Genomic DNA, 17,996 nt, shown 5'->3' with positions numbered 1-17,996 from the left:
TACTGTTGGCATGACAGAGGACTGATGGTAGTGCTCACCTTGTCTTCTCCGGACAAGCTTTTTTCCGGATGCCCCAAACAATCGGAAAGGGGATTCATCAGAGAAAATGATTTTACCCCAGTCCTCAGCAGTCCAATCCCTGTACCTTTTGCAGAATATTAGTCTGTCCCTGATGTTTTTCCTGGAGAAAAGTCGCTTCTTTGCTGCCCTCCTTGACACCAGGCCATCCTCCAAAAGTCTTCACCTCACTGTGCGTGCAGATGCACTCACACCTGCCTGCTGCCATTCCTGAGCAAGCTCTGTACTGGTGGTGCCCCGATCCCGCAGCTGAATCGACTTTAGGAGACGGTCCTGGCGCTTGCTAGACTTTCTTGGGCACTCTGAAGCGTTCTTCACAACAATTGAACCGCTCTCCTTGAAGTTCTTGATGATCCGATAAATGGTTGATTTAGGTGCAATCTTACTGGCAGCAATATCCTTGCCTATGAAGCCCTTTTTGTGCAAAACAATGATGACAGCACGTGTTTCCTTGCAGGTAACCATGGTTGACAGAGGAAGAACAATGATTCCAAGCACCACCCTCCTTTTGAAGCTTCCAGTCTGTTATTCGAACTCAATCAGCATGACAGAGTGATCTCCAGCATTGTCCTCGTCAACACTCACACCTGTGTTAACGAGAGAATCAATGACATGATGTCAGCTGGTCCTTTTGTGGCAGGGCTGAAATGCAGTGGAAAGGTTTTTTGGGGATTCAGTTCATTTCCATGGCAAAGAAAGACTTTGCAATTATTTACCATTCATCTGATCACTCTTCATGACATTCTGGAGTATATGCAAATTGCCATCATACAAACTGAGGCAGCAGACTTTGTGAAAATTAATATTTGTGTCATTCTCAAAACTTTTGGCCACGACTGTACAGTACCAGTCAAAAGTTTGAACACACCTACTCATTCAATGTTTTTTCTTTATTTGTACTATTTTCTACATTGTAGAATAATAGTGAAAACATCAAAACTATGAAATAACACATATGGAATCATGTAGTAACCAAAAAAAGTGTTAACCAAATCAATATATATTTTATATCTTAGATTCTTCAAAGTAGCCACCCTTTGCCTTGATGACAGCTTTACACGCTCTTAGCATTCTCTCAACCAGCTTCACGAGGTCACCTGGAATGCTTTTCCAACAGTCTTGAAGGAGTTCCCACATATGCTGAATTTGTTAGCTGATGTTCCTTCACTCTGCGGTCCAACTCGTCCCAAACCATCTCAATTGGGTTGAGGTCGGGTGATTGTGGAGGCCAGGTCATTTGATGCAGCACTTCATCACTCTCCTTCTTGGTCAAATAGCCCTTCCACAGCCTGGAGGTGTGTTGGGTCATTGTCCTGTTGAAAAACAAATGATAATCCCACTAAGCGCAAACAAGATGGGATGGCGTATCGCTGCAGAATGCTGTGGTAGCCATGCTGGTTAAGCGTGCCTTGAATTCTAAATAAATCACCGACACTGTCACCAGCAAAGCACCTCCACACCATCATACCTCCTCCTCCATGCTTCACGGTGGGAACCACACATGCGGAGATGATCCGTTCACCTACTCTGCGTCTCACAAAGGCACGGCGGTTGGAACCAATAATCTCACATTTTGATTCATCAGACCAATGAGTGCCAGTTTCATCATAGTGCTTGATGGTTTTTGCAACTGCACTTGAAGAAACTTTCAAAGTTCTTGACATTTTCCGGACTGACTGACCTTCATGTCTTAAAGTAATGATGTCGTTTATCTTTGCTTATTTGAGCTGTTCTTGCCATAATATGGACTTGATTTTTTACCAAATATGGCTATCTTCTGTATACCAACCCTACCTTGTCACAACACAACTGATTGGCTCAAACGCATTAAGACGGAAATAAATTCCACAACTTAACTTTTAACAAGGCACACCTGTTAATTGAAATGCTGGTTGAGAAAATGCTGGTTGAGAGAATGCCAAGAGTGTGCAAAGCTGTCATCAAGGCAACGGGTGGCTACTTTGAAGAAACTGAAATAGAAAATATATTTTGATTACTACATGATTCCATATGTGTTATTTCATAGTTTTTATGTCTTCAATATTATTCTACAATGTAGAAAATAGTTAACATAAAGAAAAAACGAAATTAGTAGGTGTGTCCAAACTTTTGACTGGTGCTTTATTTATACACATATACAGTGCCTTGCGAAAGTATTCGGCCCCCTTGAACTTTTCGACCTTTTGCCACATTTCAGGCTTCAAACATAAAGATATAAAACTGTAATTTTCTGTGAAGAATCAACAACAAGTGGGACACAATCATGAAGTGGAACGAAATTTATTGGATATTTCAAACTTTTTTAACAAATAAAAAACGGAAAAATTGGGCGTGCAAAATTATTCAGCCCCTTTACTAAAAGTGCAGCAAACTCTCTCCAGAAGTTCAGTGAGGATCTCTGAATGATCCAATGTTGACCTAAATGACTAATGATGATAAATAGAATCCACCTGTGTGTAATCAAGTCTCCGTATAAATGCACCTGCTCTGTGATAGTCTCAGAGGTCCGTTTAAAGCACAGAGAGCATCATGAAGAACAAGGAACACACCAGGCAGGTCCGAGATACTGTTGTGGAGAAGTTAAGCCGGATTTGGATACAAAAAGATTTCCCAAGCTTTAAACATCCCAAGGAGCACTGTGCAAGCGATAATATTGAAATGGAAGGAGTATCAGACCACTGCAAATCTACGAAGACCCGGCCGTCCCTCTAAACTTTCAGCTCATACAAGGAGAAGACTGATCAGAGATGCAGCCAAGAGGCCCATGATCACTCTGGATGAACTGCAGAGATCTACAGCTGAGGTGGGAGACTCTGTCCATAGGACAACAATCAGTCGTATACTGCACAAATCTGGCCTTTATGGAAGAGTGGCAAGAAGAAAGCCATTTCTTAAAGATATCCATAAAAAGTGTCGTTTAAAGTTTGCCACTAGCCACCTGGGAGACACACCAAACATGTGGAAGAAGGTGCTCTGGTCAGATGAAACCAAAATCGAACTTTTTGGCAACAATGCAAAACGTTATGTTTGGCGTAAAAGCAACACAGCTCATCACCCCGAACACACCATCCCCACTGTCAAACATGGTGGTGGCAGCATCATGGTTTGGGCCTGCTTTTCTTCAGCAGGGGCAGGGAAGATGGTTAAAATTGATGGGAAGATGGATGGAGCCAAATACAGGACCATTCTGGAAGAAAACCTGATGGAGTCTGCAAAAGACCTGAGACTGGGACGGAGATTTGTCTTCCAACAAGACAATGATCCAAAACATAAAGCAAAATCTACAATGGAATGGTTCACAAATAAACATATCCAGGTGTTAGAATGGCCAAGTCAAAGTCCAGACCTGAATCCAATCGAGAATCTGTGGAAAGAACTGAAAACTGCTGTTCAAACGCTCTCCATCCAACCTCACTGAGCTCGAGCTGTTTTGCAAGGAGGAATGGGCAAAAATTTCAGTCTCTCGATGTGCAAAACTGATAGAGACATACCCCAAGCGACTTACAGCTGTAATCGCAGCAAAAGGTGGCGCTACAAAGTATTAACTTAAGGGGGCTGAATAATTTTGCACACCCAATTTTTCAGTTTTTTATTTGTTAAAAAAGTTTGAAATATCCAATAAATTTCGTTCCACTTCATGATTGTGTCCCACTTGTTGTTGATTCTTCACAAAAAATTAGTTTTATATCTTTATGTTTGAAGCCTGAAATGTGGCAAAAGGTCGAAAAGTTCAAGGGGGCCGAATACTTTCGCAAGGCACTGTATATACACTACCGTTCAAAAGTTTGGGGTCACTTAGAAATGTCCTTGTTTTTGAAAATGTTTGTCCATTAAAATAACATCAAATTGATCAGAAATACAGTGTAGACATTGTTAATGTTGTAAATGACTATTGTAGCTGGAAACGGCAGATTTTTTATGGAATATCTACTTAGGTGTACAGAGGCCCATTATCAGCAACCATCACTCCTGTGTGGCATGTTGTGTTAGCTAATCTAAGTTTATAATTTTAAAAGTCTCATTAGAAAACCCTTTTGCAATTATGTTAGCACAGCTGAAAATGGTTGTGCTGTTTAAAGAAACAATAAAACTGGCCTTCTTTAGACTAGTTAGTCAGTCATTTACAACATTAACAATGTTTAAAGAAACAATAAAACTGGCCTTCTTTAGACTAGTTAGTCAATAGTCATTTACAACATTAACAATGTCTACACTGTATTTCTGATCAATCTGATGTTATTTTAATGGACAAAAAATGTCTAAGTGTCCCCAAACTTTTGAATGGTAGTGTGTGTATATATATATATATATATATATATATATATATATATATATATACACTTTCCATATCCACCAAGGACAGATTCAATCTTCATCCTGATTGGCAAACATGATTATTGGTCACATCCGCATGTGTTGGCAGCCAGCTCAAAGTAATCTCCTACTTCAGTGAAGCTGTCACTGGATGAGCATGCATGGCGTTCCACATTATTATCCGAAACTGTGCTGCATAAGAAGCCCTCTAATGTGAAGATACATGCAGCGCTGGATAAGAAGCCCTCTGGGGTTAGTGGTGGCAGATGGCATGACTTTCAGAATAAAGCATCAATGTGACAAACTTCTGCAGGGCCAAGAACCCGCTGTAAGTACTGAGATTACTGTTTGACTCTGTAGTCTATGGGTGGTTTGATGGAAAATAAAACATACAATGATTATCGCTAATTACAGCCTCTGCTATTAAAATATCAAAAAACATATGTTTTTTATTTAACTTGGCAAGTCAGTTAAGAACAAATTCTTACTTACAATGAGGGGCTACCCTGGACAATGCTGTGCACCGCACTACGGGACTCCCAAACACGGCCGGATGTGATACAGCCTGGAACCGAACCAGGGACTGTAGTGACGCCTCTTGCACTGAGATGCAGTGCCGCTGCGCCACTTGGGAGCCCAAATCATATTAGGCTTATTACTGCTGTTTCAGTGCCATCACCTGGGATTAAAGCCACAAGAAGTCCGACTGCCACTTCCTCTTCTGTTCTCAGAGGGCATTCATAAAAATGTACAAATATTCAGCCTCATCCCAACATTTCACCCTTAGAATGATTTGTTGTATAATCAAAACTGTTAAACAAAAGAGCGAAATTAGTTATTAAAAGTTGGTTATGAAAATGCATTGTTCATAGATAAAGATAGTAGGCTACTCTGGTGATTGGGGCAGCTGGCCAGGCTGAGGCTACTTTTCAGTCGCCTGAGAGATACAGGATCCAGTGACATGTTGAGAAGAGGAGGGAGTAGCTGGCAAAGACGGGGTGGGATTCCGTTTTAACACCACTTTAACTGGAGGATTCGTGATCTCTGTAGACTGAGAAGCCCGGACATTTTAAATATGTATTGCGTCATTTTAAATTCAGAGTCACATTTTCAAATGAAAACTTTCTGTATGATGATTAACAACATACAGACTTATCTGTGAATAAGTCCTTTATTAACAGTAATAAACACCCCTCCTTTAACTGCATTCAAGATGTGCAATAAAAACGGTGTACAGCCGTTCAAAAAAGTAAGTTTAGGTGATATCAAGTATTCTACCATAGGTAGCAACTCATGATCTGAAAAGTAACAAGGTGAAGCAATTTTCCTTATACATAGTGACAGGCAAACAGTCAAGTTAAGGCTACAAAAACAAGCCATTATCCCTATATGGTTATACACAGTCAATGGCGATTAGTTCTCCCAAATCATAGCTTCAGATGTGTGGTGATCAAATATTATTTCTCCATATACTCAATGTAATTCACATGCCATGAGTAACCATCAATGAGGCAAAAGAAAAAACTTCTAACTAAAGACTCAGCAGAGACAACTTTCAGGTATCAAAATCATACTACCTACAGACCACGAACAAAAACTGTTTTAATGTAGGACAACAAACCACATAGGATAATGAGGTAATGTTGAGTGTAGTAATGATTAGATAATGTATGTGCTTTATATAACAATCTAGTAAAAAAACACGAGTTGGCGCACACCCAAAAATGTTTGCAGAGGTGCTGACTAACTGACACACTGAAGAAAGCACTGCGTGCCGAAACGTTGGTTGTACCCAAATTGTTGGGAGCATATTGAGTGTACGAAATTCTCTCTTTTTACATGCTTTATATAACAAAACACTTGGTCTATCAAAACAGAATTTACAGAAATAATCCAATGTAACAAAAAGCTGATTAAGATTCAGCTTCAAGCCTTGGCTTTGAGGTGGGGAGTATAACTGTATGGCTCACTAGACATGTCAGTTACTGGCATTGGCTGGTGGACACATCACTGGGTTAGGGTCATGTCCAAAAGATTAAAAACTAGGCCTATTTCATTATGTTGCTTATCTAAAATGTGCAAGAAAGTCCAACTGGGTTTCATTGATCCTCTTCAGTAGTGCTTTTCCTGCAAGTAATCTTTCATCTTGTTTGGCAAAGGCAATTTCTGGATAAGGTCAATGCGTGTGTACTGACGGATGACAAACCGACAGAGGTACTGCATGGAGCGCACCTGCATAAACCTTGAGATAGGGTTTGTCAGTCTGACAGGATACGTGGCGGTCCCTGGTGTACGAGACCGTGAATAGCAGAAGGCTCCACTCTCAGAATCTCTGATGGAATGTTCAATGAGTTCCACTATTGATATGTGACCCTCCACATCTGGCTGTTCGTAGAAACTGAAACTGCCATTGGAGTGTTCGATCCTGGTGTGGAGGGTCTTACCCTGTGAACGAAAGCTCAAGCTCAAAAGATAACGATCGTCTGAGCTGTCTCGCACCAAGAATGACCCATCTGGTAGGCTAGCAAGTTTTTCCTCAGCTTCCCAACGCGTTATAGGACCCCAGTACCAACCCTGCTTGGCCAGTTTCTTTAGCTCTACTGTAAGGCTGGTTACAATCATGGGCCCGCTGTGCTGAACAGCATCATAAACCCTGCCAACGCCAGGGGCTGAATTGGGGTCAAAGTTGAGATGGTGCATCACTCTCTCTGCACCGTGCGAGTGAGAAGAACCACCATATACTTGGAAACTCCATCGGATGTGACTGCCAGGTAGCTGAGGTAGCAAAGGGGAGAGAGGAGAATCTATTCTAGAGTCTGGAATCAAGACACCTGCAGATTCATAGAGCAGTCTATTCACTGATGGGTCCATGAATATGTCTGGTGACATCAGCTCCTCCTGGTCAATGGGGTCTTCCGCTGCATGAGGAGGGAAGCCCTCAGGCTGAGGAACCTCATCTATTGGAGAGGAATTATCCAAGCCTTTTTCAAGGTCATCATCTAAAGGCATTGCATAGTGAATATAGTTCTGAGGTGATAGTCCAATGATCGCAGGCACATTTTCAACATCAATATCTAGATGCAAATCACAATTCTGAGGCTCAGTGCTCTCAGATGAATCCTGAAAAGGCCTATCCATCTGGGGGTCAGGGAATTCTTTCTGAATGCCATACAGAGATGGGCTTGGGTCTGATGAGTGTATCATAGCTTTCACTTTTCCATCCATTCTAAGGCATGTTTCCTCAGAATTCGCTGCCCTGAGGGCCCATGGCGTGGGGCTATAATGGTGGCTACTAGATCTTAGATGGTGCTGTGATTTTACATCGTTAAAGAAAATGGGTGCTGAGGAGCACGAGAATGTGTCATCTTCACAGGTTACGGATGTGGAACTTTCTTTTATTTTACTTTTCTGTTTTGCCGAAAGCCTCCTTTTCAGTGATCCCATAAGACTCTCACTTTTTGAGCCGTTCTTACGGCCTTTCTTCTCCTCATGATCAAAGTCGTTACAAACAAGTTCTTTGCTGTAACATTTTCCAAACATTGAATCTGTTGAAAAGTTGGTAGCTGAATTTGGCTGTGGAACAACATCCTCTCCCTCCTCTTTGCCTTTTAGGTTGAATGACTTCCGTATTGTTTTCAGACTAATTTTCTTCATTTTGGAAGTCCCTCAGACATGTGGGGATCTCATAGATGTGTGGATGGCCACAAAGGTTGTCCTTCAAAAGCAGTCATCCCTGAAGAAAAAAAAAATCCCATTAATTTATTCCACATCAAGACAAGACAAAGAATACATATCCTATAGTAGTTGTCATAACATTTTGAATACCGCACAGTCTTATCAATCATGAATAGCTACATTTCTACGGTAGCCTGCTTTTCCAACTAATGGCGATATCTATGAAGAAGCCTAACACTCCAGATACATCCTGATGCTAGAACAAGTGTTTGGATGCTCGCTAGCTAGCCAGCTAAGGTGGCCACCCAAGAAACAAAGAGGGCTAGCTGGCTAGCTTCTTTCATACTTCGATTAACTTTTGATATTACCTGTCATCCTCTGTTAAAACGGTTTTCCCAGTAAAATGTCAAGATCGATGCATTTTGAGTTCGCTAGGAAATCAAAGCACTTGGCTTGGTTTTGACAGCTAACATTACTGCCTAACGACGTTAGCTAGCTTCTGACAGGCTGCTAGCCAGGTATCTAGCAAGCTAACTGGCTTTAGAGATCCCACACGAGACAATGTAGAAAAATCAATACAAACTATGTCTAACTGTTTAGGAAGCTAGCTAAATAACGTTATATTTGTTTTTTGAACATTCCTTGCAGAACTGCTGTAGCTAATAAGTTGCACATTTGTAGCTATACTTAGCTAATGCTAGCTATCTAGCTAGAACTTTTCAGTCTCCCTTCCTGTCGTTGTCCTTTGTTTACATGACTATTGCATTGTGGGAAAAGGCATCCCCCAGGACTGAACGCATTGATAATCACCTCAATTTACATGTACATTTTCATATTTAGCCTACACAATACATTTGGTGTCACATATTTGATTTAAATCAGCACAAAACCTTTCCAAAATAAAACCTTAACCTTTGTTTTAGAATTAGATTCCAAGGGTGTATTCATTCCGCCAATTCTGTTGCAAAACCTGAATTTGTCAACTAGAAACACTCGTTTTACTCTGTTTGCTTCCATTTCCTTCTTGATGGTAACCGGTTTCCGTAATGAATACGCCCCCGAGGTGTATTCATTAGTAGGATTTGCAAAACGTTTTGTAAAGGAAACAGTTTACCGTTTACTCTAGGAACCTAATGGAAGCAAACAGAGAAAATGGAACGAAACGGGGAGGGACCTTCCTGAAACTCTCGTTTTCATTGAAAATGTTTTTCGTTTGGAGTAAACGGTTTTATTGTAAAATTATTGTAACAATACTTAGCCAGTATAGGATATTTGGGCAAAAGACCTAAACCCTCGAACACATAATGAAACAGGCATGGTATTTAATTTTAATATTGACCCTGCATGTTAGTTTCCAGCTTTATGTCCTTCCATGCAGTGGAAGTCCACTGCTTCATGTCTCATAGGCCTAGGTTTGAATGTTTGCTTAGTAATGGAGGATATATAGATTATTAATGTTCTACAGAACTGTTGCTTTTGGACAGCATGAAATAAAAAAGAAAACACAGCAATTCCACTCCCATATCCACAAGAGCTCCCAAATGAACTCCTCAGACAATGACAGCACTGTCCATAAAAAGGGCTTCAGGCGCTGCTTTGTGCACTGTATGGTCCCGAAAGTAAAACATGTTTGTTTTAATTGGAAAGGATGTAAAAGATGCCCAATGCGTATTTCTTTGAGAAAATATGTTATGCTCTAGAAATGATCTTTACCCTTAAAATTACAGTACAGATTGAGGCAGACATTGTTTTCATGCTTTTGAGGAGAATGAGCTTTATTCAATGTCATCTGACTTTATACTGAGTCACGAGGCAAGTAGGGGTGCAGCCAGATGGGAAACGAGCATGAGTAATTTGTGTGATCACTGGGTCAAAACCCAAAGCCCTGATAAGTCATTCTTTAACACAGACATGCACCATGGCGGCTGTACAATGGGAGCAGACAGCATACGCGACAATAAGGTTAATTAGACTGCAATGCTCAGTATGAGAGAGCTCCCAATGACCCACATCACAAGCTGTTCCCATCTCTCCAAATTAAGTATTTCCCAGCATCTCTGAGTGAGGTGAATGACAGATCACAAATTAACACTGATTGTTCATGTGAACCCTCATTCTGTTCACTTTGGGGGGAGTTTAACTAAGATCTTGATCACTGAGGGCACTGAGGGACATGGTTAACTTCTAGAACTTTTAAGAATAATAGACAAAAAATTGTTGGATATAATGAGCTGTAAATTAACAAGAATTGGCCAGGTTCCTCTCTCACTTCCCCTCTCTTTCGCTCTCTCTCTCTCTCTCTCTCTCTCTCTCTCTCTCTCTCTCTCTCTCTCTCTCCCCCCTCATTCTCATTATTTCCATTTCTCCACCTTGATCATTTTGTGCACTTTGAGCTTGAGGGTAGGTGTTGAAAGTAATTCATGTCAGCAGAATGGGTTGATCTCTTCTCATCTCTTCCTCTCCCAGTCCTAGTAGGTTTGTTTGTTCTTTTGCCCCCTCACGTTTCTGTATCTGCTTCCTCTCCAATAGGTTTCTGGCCCCCCAGGCCTGGCATGCCACCCACTGCTGGAGAAAGGCATCCTGGGAAAGTGGGATGCTGCCATCAAGAGGTGCAATGGCATCTCCGCTAAAATATAAAATATTAAAGTAATTCAAGAAATGCTGAATTATAGTAAGTCAGGTTGAAATAACTGCAGATATTTTAACTCTGTAGAACCCCCAGAATGTAGCTGTTTACATTTAGCTATTTCTTTACTTTCTTTGATTAGCAATGATTATTATAAATTGTGGTTTGATCAGAATGAGACGACACTTGGGTTATTCCATAGGGACCTTTCTCTGTGCCCTGTACGTTCCCCTAATGGTACAGGAGTATACATACATTATCTTCAGTGCTTTGACAGAACTTTTATCCTGCAGAGGGCATCATTGTCATTGTTCGTTTGCACATCCCCTCTAGACCCCTCTTAAAAACTAGTGCTACTGCTTTTAGCAAAAAGGTGAAATGAGCTTCATGATAAATTGATTAAAGTCATAAACGTAACTTCAATACATAAATGGAAAATGCAATTTGTTGTTTGGTCAAGTTCATGCAGATGTGCCTATTTGGGGAAAATAATGCATGTGCTGTGACAGTCAGAATTGATTTATAGCCTTTTGATTCAGTATGAATATACAAATATTAAATCATCACTATCTACAAGGGACTGAATTCAAAATTACATAGGAAAGAACATGTTAATCTAAACAGAGGCAGTCATTTCTATGCACCCCTCCAGATACACTACTGTGGCTGCTATGTATTTGTATTTGTATTGATTATGGATCCCCATTAGCTGCTACCAAGGCAGTAGCTACTCTTCCTGGTGTCCAGCAAAATTAAGTGTTATACATTTTTTAAAACATTACAATACATTCAAAACAGATTTCACAACATATTAAGTGTACAGTCCCACTGGGCAAAACTGGTTGAATCAATGTTGTTTCCACGTCATAAAAAAAATCAGTGTGAAAACTGATTGGATTTGAAAAAAGTCATCCAATGACATGGTCAAATTCTTTGTTGATTTCACATTAAAGTTGACAACTCAACCAAATAAATAAAAACTAGATGTTGAACTGACGTCTGTGCCCAGTTAGGTGACTCTAAGTAACGGAAGTAAAGTACATAAACTCAAGTCTATTTGTTAGCCTGGTTCCTTATGTAGGCAAAAATCATAATAAAAAACAGGTGAGGGCTGGAGCTGGCAATTGGTGCTGGTTGTTGGCACCATTCTTTTATGGCTTGGCAGCTGCATGTTGGTCCTGCACCCCCATTTCATCAAGACAAAAAGCTACTATTTTATACTCCTTATACTCCACGATTCTAGAATGGTTTATGTGTGAATGGTGAAAAAAAGGAGAAATCAAAACCCTCCTGTAAACAGAAAAAGGTCAGAGATGACGTGGGGAGTGAGGCCCGGCCCCTTGGTGACTATATTCTTAAGTGTGTAAATTCTATTTGTAGCCTTGCTTGTTGTTTACAGTCTGCACTCCAAACCCAAGAAACTAAATAAATATGGAGGCTTGGACGAATTCTTATGTCACTAGAGTGGTTATTTTGAGTCTCTACTGTGCAGTGAAAATGCAAGTGGGTGATATATTGTGTAGATTAACTTTTATATACACTACCGTTCAGAAGTTTGGGGTCACTTAGAAATGTCCTTGCTTTCGAAAGAAAAGCTAATTTTCTGTCCATTAAAATAACATCAAATTGATCAGAAATACAGTATAGACATTGTTAATGTTGTAAAAGTCACTTCGCCCCCACACACTGACTCGGTACCGGTGCCCCCTGTATATAGCCTCGTTATTGTTATTCTTATTGTGTTACTTTTTATTATTATTTTTTATTTTAGCCTACTTGGTAAATATTTTCTTCTTCTTGAACTGCACTGTTGGTTAAGGGCTTGTAAGTAAGCATTTCACGGTAAAGTCTACACTTGTTGTATTCGGGGGCATGTGACAAATAAAGTTTGATTTGATTTGAAATGACTATTGTAGCTGGAAACGGCTGATCTTTTTATGGAATATCTACATAGGCGTACAGAGGCCCATTATCAGCAACCAACAGTCCTGTGTTCCAATGGCACAGTGTGTTAGCTAATCCAAGTTTATCATTTTAAAAGGCTAATTGATCATTAGAAAAACCTTTTGCAATTATGTTAGCACATCTGAAAACTGTTGTTCTGATTAAAGAAGCAATAAAACTGGCCTTCTTTAGATTAATTGAGTATCTGGAGCATCAGCATTTGTGGGTTCGAATACAGGCTCAAAATGGCCAGAAACAAAGAACATTCTTCTGAAACTCGTCACTCTATTCTTGTTCTGTGAAATGAAGGCTATTCCATGCGAGAAATTTCCAAGAAACTGAAGATCTCGTACAACGCTGTGTACAACTCCCTTCACAGAACAGCGCAAACTGTCTCTAACCAGAATAGAAAGAGGAGTGGGAGGCCCCGTGCGCAACTGTGTCTCAGCCTCCAGTATTTATGCTGCAGTAGTTTATGTGTCGGGGGGCTAGGGTCAGTCTGTTACATCTGGAGTATTTCTCTTGTCTTATCCGGTGACCTGTGTGAATTTAAATATGCTCTCTCTAATTCTCTCTTTCTCTCTTTCTTTCTTTCTCTCGGAGGACCTGAGCCCTAGGACCATGCCTCAGGACTACCTGGCATGATGACTCCTTGCTGTCCCCAGTCCACCTGGCCGTGCTGCTGCTCCAGTTTCAACTGTTCTGCCTGCGGCTATGGAACCCTGACCTGTTCACCGGACGTGCTTGTTGCACCCTCGACAACTACTATGATTATTATTATTTGACCATGCTGGTCATTTATGAACATTTTAACATCTTGACCATGTTCTGTTATAATATCCACCCGGCACAGCCAGAAGAGGACTGGCCACCCCTCATAGCCTGCTTCCTCTCTAGGTTTCTTCCTCGGTTTTTGGCCTTTCTAGGGAGTTTTTCCTAGGGAGTTTTTCCTAGCCACCGTGTTTCTTTCACATGCATTGCTTGCTGTTTGGGGTTTTAGGCTGGGTTTCTGTACAGCACTTTGAGATATCAGCTGATGTACGAAGGGCTATATAAATACATTTGATTTGATTTGATTTGATACAAGAGGACAAGTACATTAGAGTGTCTAGTTTGAGAAACAGACACCTCACAAGTCCTCAACTGGCAGCTTCATTAAATAGTACCCGCAAAACACCAGTCTCACATCAACGGCAAAGAGGTGACTCCGGGATGCTGGACCCCAAAATTTTGAACGGTTGTGTATTTCATACTGTAGGGCACAGTATCTACAATTACTTTCAATTGCATTCACAATGCAGGTCTCCAGTCAGAAAGCATATTGTGTTTGTCAAAAGAAGTAAAGAGTAAACCAGTTGCCCCACAGAGGGGCTAACTGATGCAAAGCTGCATGTTTGTAAGACGTACTGTATACTGTACTGTACACAAGTGGCCAATTAATGAGTATTAGTATAGTGAAAGTGGAGGCTCCACAGAGGAGGAAAGGGAGGACCACCAAAACAAAAATAATGAAAGATTTAAAAAGTTATTATTTTTTAGATAAAACTATACTAAATATATTCACATGTCACCAAATAATTGATTGAAATACACTGTTTTGCAATGAAGTTCTACAGTAGCCTCAATAGCACTCTGTATGGTAGCACCATGGTGTTGCCGGAAGACAGCTAGTTTCCGTCCTCCTCTGGGCACATTGACTTCAATACAAAACCTAGGAGGCTCATGGTTCTCACCCCCTTCTATAGACTTACACGGTAATTATGACAACTTCCGGAGGACATCCTTCAACCTATCAGAGCTCTTGCAGCATGAATTGACATGTTCACCCAATCAAAGAATCAGAGAATGAATCTAGTACTGAAAGCATGTACTACAGCTAGCTAGCACTGCAGTCCATAACATGTGATGAGTTGTTGACTCAAAGACAGAGAAAGACAATAGTTGAACAGTTTTGAACAAATACATTTCTTTAAAAAGGAAGAAGAAGCAAGAGAAAGAGAGAGAGATAGCTATATTTCGTTGTATTTCACTTTCACATAGCTAGCGTATGCCGCTAGCTAGTTTAGCCTACTCAAACACCCGGCTCAAACAGAGAGGGTTGCTCTGTTAGCTAGCTGGCTATGGCTATCCAACACTGGAACTCTTCCAAGTCAATGTAAGCTTTTGGTTGTATAAATGTATTGCCACCTGGGCTGCCGGTGTAACCGCTAAACTGCTTGCTGACTGTAGACTGTACTGCATGATTGTAGCAGGTTTCCTAACGTGTTAGAAGACATTAGCTAATATGGTGACAACGATGTAGGCTGTGTGTAGCAGTTAGCGGTTATGATATAGTTTGCCTTGGAAAGTTTTTTTCGCCTGGTCACAGACTGCTGATGTGTTGTTCACAAGTGAAGGGAAAGGTGAGAGGAGGAGAGCGCATATAGATGCAAGAAGGAATTTATTCAAAAAGCAAAATTATCATGCTGTTTGTATGTGATGATGTGAAAGTGAACTGTGTTTGAGTGTGATCAGGGGTGTATTCATTCCGCAGATTCAAATGTTTCTTAGACAAAAGCAAACAGAGATGAACATACCAGAATTTGTCCAATAGAAACTCTCATTTGCAACTGTTAGACTAATGATTACCAACTAGAGCAGCTAGATGCAGGCAGGAGTATGCAAGGTGGTATTGAATGTGTCACTGTCTGTCACCTTGATTACTCTAATTTATATCTCAACCTGTGCACCTTTCATTCATAGGCTAGGTTGTAGCAACCTCATGATGGGTATAGGGACAATTAGAGTATCATGTAGTAGCCTAAACCTATCACTGTTATGTTGAACTGGGTGAATGGAATATGAATGAGTCATCCAATATGCTGTAATAGAAATAAGGTCATGGTCATAAAAAAAATAATAATGTTCTCCCTCATCTTAAATGTCACGACCGCCACTGGTGAACACTTATCCTGCAGTGTGCTGCATGGGGGGTAGCCTAATAACACATGTTACAAAAACAGATTTAATGAATTTCATAAATATTAAGATGAAAATAGTCTCATAATTGATGTGTACTCTGCTCAAGGCAGCGACAGGAGGGCACCAATAAAGACATTAGAGAACTATTCTGGGAGTTACGGAAAAAGTTTCATAGGGTTCTTTAGGGACAAACAGTAGGGGCATGAAAAGAGTCCATAAAGAGTTGACTGGTTCTACTATTGCAGTGCGAGGCTGTGGGGAATATTGCACGGTTGCCACACTGGCAGTGGAAGTCTGTGTGTGGGATACCAACAAATAGGGAGAGTAAGAGAGAGGCTTGCCATCATCACAACTGGGTGGGTGTGTGTGTGGAGGAGGAAGGGTGATGAGGTCAGAGCAGGGGGCTGCACATGTTTGATCCACTATGTAGAGATGCAGGAGAACCTTATTCTAACTCTGAAATTCTCATGTTGTGAATAAAAACTTGTGTTTTAAATGGAAATTGAGAATAGTTTGTTGTTGCATTTCCTACTTCAGAATATGTACCCAATGGGTTGTAAACTCTATAGGCTACATGTTCTGAAGTACAGTGTTGGGGTCAGAATTGAATTGAGTGGGAAATTGCTCTTTGATTCCAATTCAATTCTTGCATTTGAATTGAACACATCTCACAGGACACAGAATTTGAAATCATTTCCAGACTACTGTAATTCTTAAAAAGAAAAATGGGGGGGGGGAATTCCGTGACATGTATCCTATCTATTGCATGTGAGAGTGAATTTAAATTATCGCTGTTATAAATAACACATTATCATTATAATACCAGCAATGCAAATATGATTACTCTCTTCCAACTGAACACAGCTGGCAACTATGTTACCATAATAATGATTAACTCTCTCAGGGAGTACAGGAATGAGGCACTAACCACCACAACACTTATTTTTCTGGAGTTAGTGATTGTTGCCCCATATACAGTACATCATATATGTCCACCCAGAAGTCGACCTCAGGAGCAAGCTATTGAGCATGAGAATGATTGTACAAGTCATATTTAGAAACCACTCACCTCTACACACCAGCTAATGTTTCTCTAGCGGTGAGCTGCCTTGACATTTCAAACATACTTCAAAACCCGTATAATTACTGACTATATTTTACATACAGTAGCTGTACTGTACAATAAACCAACATCCACAATCAAAAATATTTTAAAAGTTCTCTCACTCTAACTAGTAACATAAATTATGTCATTAGAGGCTCAGGAGTAAAATATATATATATATATATGTATATATATATATATATATATATATATATATATATATATATATATATATATATATATATATATATATTTATTCATTTACTGTGAACAGCCTGCCACTATGGATCAAGTGAGATTATTCTATAAAGATATAAACTATCTTGATTGCACAGAACCCAATGGGCAAAAACTGGTTGAATCAATGTTGTTTACACAACATTTCAACAAAAAAACTCAATGTGATGACGTTGAATCAACGTGCAAAAATGATTGGATTTGCTAAAAGTCATACATGTTTTTCCCACCAAAATTTCTACCTAAATCCAATGGCATGGTCAATTTTTTTGTTGTTCATTTCACGTTGAATTCACGTTAGTTGACAACTCAACCAAATGTAAATCAAAACTAGGCGTTGAACTGATGTGCCCAGTGGGAACACTGTTCACTGTACTGTACTGCACTGTACTACAGTGTGTCAAATTTAGGAGGGTTATACTATAACAACATTCATCTGATGGAGCGGATTTCTACTCACAGCAACCACAGACATTGGACAAGCATTAACAAGTACTGGAAGACATTCATCATATACATGATAAATACATAATATTCTCCAACTTTTTTATTGATTATTATTTTATTTAGTATCAGGTATACTATTAGCAGTAGCTACAGTCCAAAGGAAAGGAAACAAATCTCATTTCACCAAACAGCACCTCTGAGATGATGATGTATTGATCCTTGTGCGGGTCTGTGACGGTGGGGTCTCTTCATGTTGTATAACACTCCTGCAGCAGTGAACATTTGCCGTCTTTGCCAGTGGACTCCTCTGCAACACTGCCCTGTGAATTTTGACAGTGTTCTGATGCATGCCTCTTCTCTCTGGAGAGTGGTGCGGAACTCAATGAGGCCATCAGCAGCTCTCTATCTGCCCTGGTTCTCTTCCTGGAAAGTTCCTCTCAGTCCAGCCCCCCGGTCACTCAGCAGAATGGTGGTGATAGTGGGGGTTGTGTGTTATAATGGCTCACCACTACAGTACAGTGTATACAATGTATTAACCATAGCTTTGCACTAGCAATGGAAGCTAGTATGTAATATCTATTTCTAAAGAATGGATAAAAGTTTATGGAT

General features: G+C 40.2%; 1 protein-coding gene across 2 annotated transcripts; it reads right to left on the bottom strand.

Moving 5' to 3' along the window:
* Positions 1-5,549: 5,549 nt before the first annotated feature.
* On the bottom strand, positions 5,550-9,125 carry LOC106569227 (suppressor of cytokine signaling 6). Of its 2 annotated transcripts, none has more exons than XM_014140384.2 (2): positions 8,980-9,125; positions 5,550-8,125 (listed from the first exon to the last, which is right to left on the bottom strand). In XM_014140384.2, the coding sequence occupies exon 2, from the start codon at positions 8,044-8,046 to the stop codon at positions 6,505-6,507; it is 1,542 nt and encodes a 513-aa protein (XP_013995859.1). In that variant the 5' UTR covers positions 8,047-8,125; positions 8,980-9,125; the 3' UTR covers positions 5,550-6,504. The 2 variants fall into 2 exon arrangements, with proteins under 2 accessions (XP_013995859.1, XP_013995858.1); XM_014140383.2 differs by lacking the exon at positions 8,980-9,125 and adding an exon at positions 8,436-8,847.
* Positions 9,126-17,996: the final 8,871 nt, after the last annotated feature.

This window comes from Salmo salar, chromosome ssa14 (genome assembly GCF_905237065.1).
Source record: "Salmo salar chromosome ssa14, Ssal_v3.1, whole genome shotgun sequence".
In the NCBI taxonomy this organism is placed as follows: Eukaryota; Metazoa; Chordata; class Actinopteri; order Salmoniformes; family Salmonidae; genus Salmo; species Salmo salar.
This window is presented reverse-complemented; position numbering and strand designations above follow the sequence as displayed.

Excerpts from the sequence above, each read along its gene's own strand:
- LOC106569227 (XM_014140384.2), bottom strand. The coding sequence starts at position 8,046 with ATGAAGAAAATTAGTCTGAAAACAATACGGAAGTCATTCAACCTAAAA.